This window comes from Pongo abelii, chromosome 1 (genome assembly GCF_028885655.2).
Source record: "Pongo abelii isolate AG06213 chromosome 1, NHGRI_mPonAbe1-v2.0_pri, whole genome shotgun sequence".
In the NCBI taxonomy this organism is placed as follows: Eukaryota; Metazoa; Chordata; class Mammalia; order Primates; family Hominidae; genus Pongo; species Pongo abelii.
In genome coordinates this window covers 132,370,533-132,374,274 of record NC_071985.2, presented here as the reverse complement: position 1 = coordinate 132,374,274, position 3,742 = coordinate 132,370,533, and the positions used below count along the sequence as shown (strand labels likewise).

The following is a 3,742-nucleotide window of genomic DNA, read 5'->3' as shown; positions in this document are numbered from 1 at the left end:
CCCTTCACCTCTTTCCCATGGGATTTTCCCCAGCTGGGATATCTCTGCTTTCTCCTGGAACTAGGTCCTCCAGCTGGCAACATTTCTCTCTCTCTCTCTCTCTCTCTCTCTGTCTCTCTCTCTCTCTCTCTCTCTCTCTGTGTGTGTGTGTGTGTGTTGGGGGAAAAGAGGAGACTGTTCTGGGTATTGCTCTGTCCCAAGGCTTCCCCGATGCCTGCTGAATGCAATGCAAAGTGGCCTTTCCCCTGGCTCTGGAGTCATTTCCGAGGCAGGCACCTGTCATCTGCCACCCCCGTCCTCCTCGAGCTCCCTTTCTCCCCCTCCCCCAGCCCATTATTCTGCTTCAGCCTTTTGTGTCGGTGGCAGAGGGCTGAAGGGATGTCTTTGCCCTTCTGGCAGGCAGGAAAGTGTCAGGATGGACCGCGCTGCCAGAAGCCGACGCTAGCGAGGGAGGTGTGAAGAGTTGGCCAGAATGACCAACTCCTCCTCCACATCCACCTCCTCCACCACCGGTGGCTCGCTGCTGCTGCTCTGCGAGGAAGAGGAGTCGTGGGCGGGCCGGCGCATCCCGGTGTCACTCCTGTATTCGGGCCTGGCCATCGGGGGCACGCTGGCCAACGGCATGGTCATCTATCTCGTGTCGTCCTTCCGAAAGCTGCAGACCACCAGCAACGCCTTCATCGTGAACGGCTGCGCCGCAGACCTCAGCGTCTGCGCCCTCTGGATGCCGCAGGAGGCGGTGCTCGGGCTCCTGCCCACCGGCTCTGCGGAGCCCCCTGCTGACTGGGACGGCGCTGGCGGCAGCTACCGCCTGCTACGGGGTGGGCTGCTGGGCCTCGGACTCACGGTGTCCCTCCTATCCCATTGCCTCGTGGCCCTGAACCGCTACCTGCTCATTACCCGGGCGCCCGCCACCTACCAGGCGCTGTACCAGAGGCGCCACACGGCGGGCATGCTGGCGCTGTCCTGGGCGCTCGCCCTGGGCCTCGTGCTGCTGCTGCCGCCCTGGGCACCGCGGCCCGGCGCCGCGCCACCGCGAGTCCACTACCCGGCGCTGCTGGCCGCCGCGGCGCTGCTGGCGCAGACAGCGCTGCTGCTGCACTGCTACCTGGGCATCGTGCGCCGCGTGCGTGTCAGCGTCAAGCGGGTCAGCGTGCTCAACTTCCACCTGCTGCACCAGTTGCCCGGCTGCGCCGCCGCCGCCGCCGCCTTCCCGGGCGCCCAGCACGCGCCGGGCCCCGGTGGCGCCGCGCACCCGGCGCAGGCCCAGCCCCTGCCGCCCGCGCTGCACCCGCGGCGGGCACAGCGGCGTCTCAGCGGCCTGTCGGTGCTGCTGCTCTGCTGCGTCTTCCTGCTGGCCACGCAGCCACTGGTGTGGGTGAGCCTGGCCAGCGGTTTCTCGCTGCCGGTGCCCTGGGGAGTGCAGGCGGCCAGCTGGCTCCTGTGCTGCGCCCTGTCCGCGCTCAACCCGCTGCTCTACACGTGGAGGAACGAGGAGTTCCGCCGCTCCGTGCGCTCAGTCCTGCCGGGTGTCGGCGACGCGGCGGCCGCTGCCGTTGCCGCCACAGCCGTGCCCGCAGTGTCCCAGGCGCAACTGGGCACCCGCGCCGCGGGCCAGCACTGGTAACCTAGCCGGGGCCCGAGGGAAGCGGAGATCCCCGGCTTCCAACGTCCTTGGTCACCGTCGCCTCCTTCCCTCCTAAGGCATCCCCTGCCTGAACGAAGACTCCCGCCGCGAAGCCCAATAGATCGGGGGAAAATGAGGCCTTCGACCCCAGCGGGCTACCTGCTACCTGAACCAAGGCGTCTCTCTAAGTAGAGCGCCCGAAGTCATTTTGGACGGCCACCTGATTTTTACCCTTTGTTTCTGTGTTTTAGAGAAATCCTAAAGTCAAAACACCAGAGACTTGAAGAACTTGCAAACTGGCATTTTAAAATAACCGGTTAATTTATTTCGACACAGTTTGTTTTTGAAAAAGAGCTTTCATAATGTATAACCCTTCCCACTTTCATCGTCTTATATATGAAGCGCCTTGAGTGTGCATGAGCCAAAGGAAATAACATCGAAGAAGGAAAACAATATGTAGAAAGTATTTTAGAAAGTAACCTGTCTTTGATGATGCTTCTCTTACCATTTAGTTTTTGTATATCACCCTGGAGCAGTGAAGTCCTAGGTGTGCCCACCAGTATGAGTTGCCATTAAGACCTCAAGCCCTTTATTCTTAAAAGGGTTTTTAATAAAGTCTTTCTCAAATGAGGTAGAATCTTAGCCAGTGAGAAAAAAAATTATTTTATGCTCCTTTTTTTTGCACTCTGAAGACTGAAAATTGGCGTTGCGTGTTAAAGTGAAAATTTTCCAGTTTGATAATTGATGGTCAGAGCCAGCACTGGAATTTTGAAAACAAATAAGGTGATTATCTATTTTAGGTACCGTTTCACATTTTCTATAGCATGCACACTTGTTGCTACCCTCATTTTGTAACCAATTTATTTGCCTTATGAATGTGATTGCAGCTTTGAACATTCTGTACTATAATGGTTGCTAAGAAGAATAAGTCCTTCTGTTTTCTCTTTAACATTTAAAATATCTCAATGCACATGATATAATTAAACACTAATAATACCATGACTGCATAGCTAATATTAGCTGCTATTGCATGCTCCTAGATGCTAGAACTTATTGGGCATGTGGTATACTAAAGCAATACCCGGTAGACAAGGATATTTTACTTCTTCCAGACACCAGAAGAAATGGCCTTCAATTATTTGAAAAGAGACACAGAGACACCTCTGGCTACCTAGAGTTCTTCCTGTCTTGACCCAATTTATGAGAAAGCTCCCAGTTGGGACTTTATCTCACAAGTGGAATCACAGTCAAGATGGATCAATAATATGGTTTGGCTCAGCAAAGCCATCTGTGCTCTTTTAGGGTTTAAACAAGCCACACGTTAGAAAGCAACACTGCTTTTATGTAGTTCATATATATTACCATGACATTTAACATTAATATCGTATATGTTGAAGGAGGTATAATAAACTCAGTCATATATAGTGAACAGTTCAAATGGGAAAGTGTTCTAAAACATATTATTTGAGATTTGTCATATTCATCTTTGGTTTACTAAATTTACTTAGAAATATTTGAAATGCAAAATTGTGTGAAATCACCTTATCAAATTAAAATGGGAAGAAAGTAATTTTAATAATTTTTAATGATCATATGTCAGCATTCTGACTACTTACCACATCAAATCTGGGCCCAAACAGCCTCAGTTAACTGCATAATTCAGGAACAAAACCAGCTTGCTTTGTTGCATGCCTGGGCAATTTCAGCCAGGACATTAGGACCACTTGTTGTACATTTGAATAATTATGGAAGTTGGGACATGTTAAGGAAAACAAATATGTTCATCACCAACAATCAACTGTCATTTTATTAATCTATCCCTTTTGTGCATGCACCATTTCTCTCTTACTAACAGTTTCATCTGTTCACATTTTCCTTGATTCAAATATTAAAGTTCAGACAACTATTCTGAGTTTTTTTTCTTCTGTCTCTGGTTTCCTTGCATACCTCCTTGAGAACATTGTAACAGAGGATATGGTATTCCAAAGCACTAGTGATGAAAGTAACTTCTTCTTGCTGGCTTTATCTAATTTTAGTTTGTACAATTATTTCTACTTTATATAATTAAATAAGGCCCACATACCAGCATTAAAGAGAAATAGGTAAAATTTCCTT

The 3,742-nt window shown here is 50.5% G+C and overlaps 1 protein-coding gene across 1 annotated transcript; it reads left to right on the top strand.

Moving 5' to 3' along the window:
- Positions 1 to 413: 413 nt before the first annotated feature.
- GPR88 (G protein-coupled receptor 88) lies at positions 414 to 2,626 on the top strand. Its single transcript, XM_024232480.3, has one exon. It carries the CDS (start codon positions 473 to 475, stop codon positions 1,625 to 1,627), a length of 1,155 nt encoding a protein of 384 aa, XP_024088248.1. The 5' UTR covers positions 414 to 472; the 3' UTR covers positions 1,628 to 2,626.
- Positions 2,627 to 3,742: the final 1,116 nt, after the last annotated feature.

What these genes read in the sequence shown, in the direction of transcription:
- GPR88 (XM_024232480.3), top strand. Translation starts at nt 473, where the DNA reads ATGACCAACTCCTCCTCCACATCCACCTCCTCCACCACCGGTGGCTCG.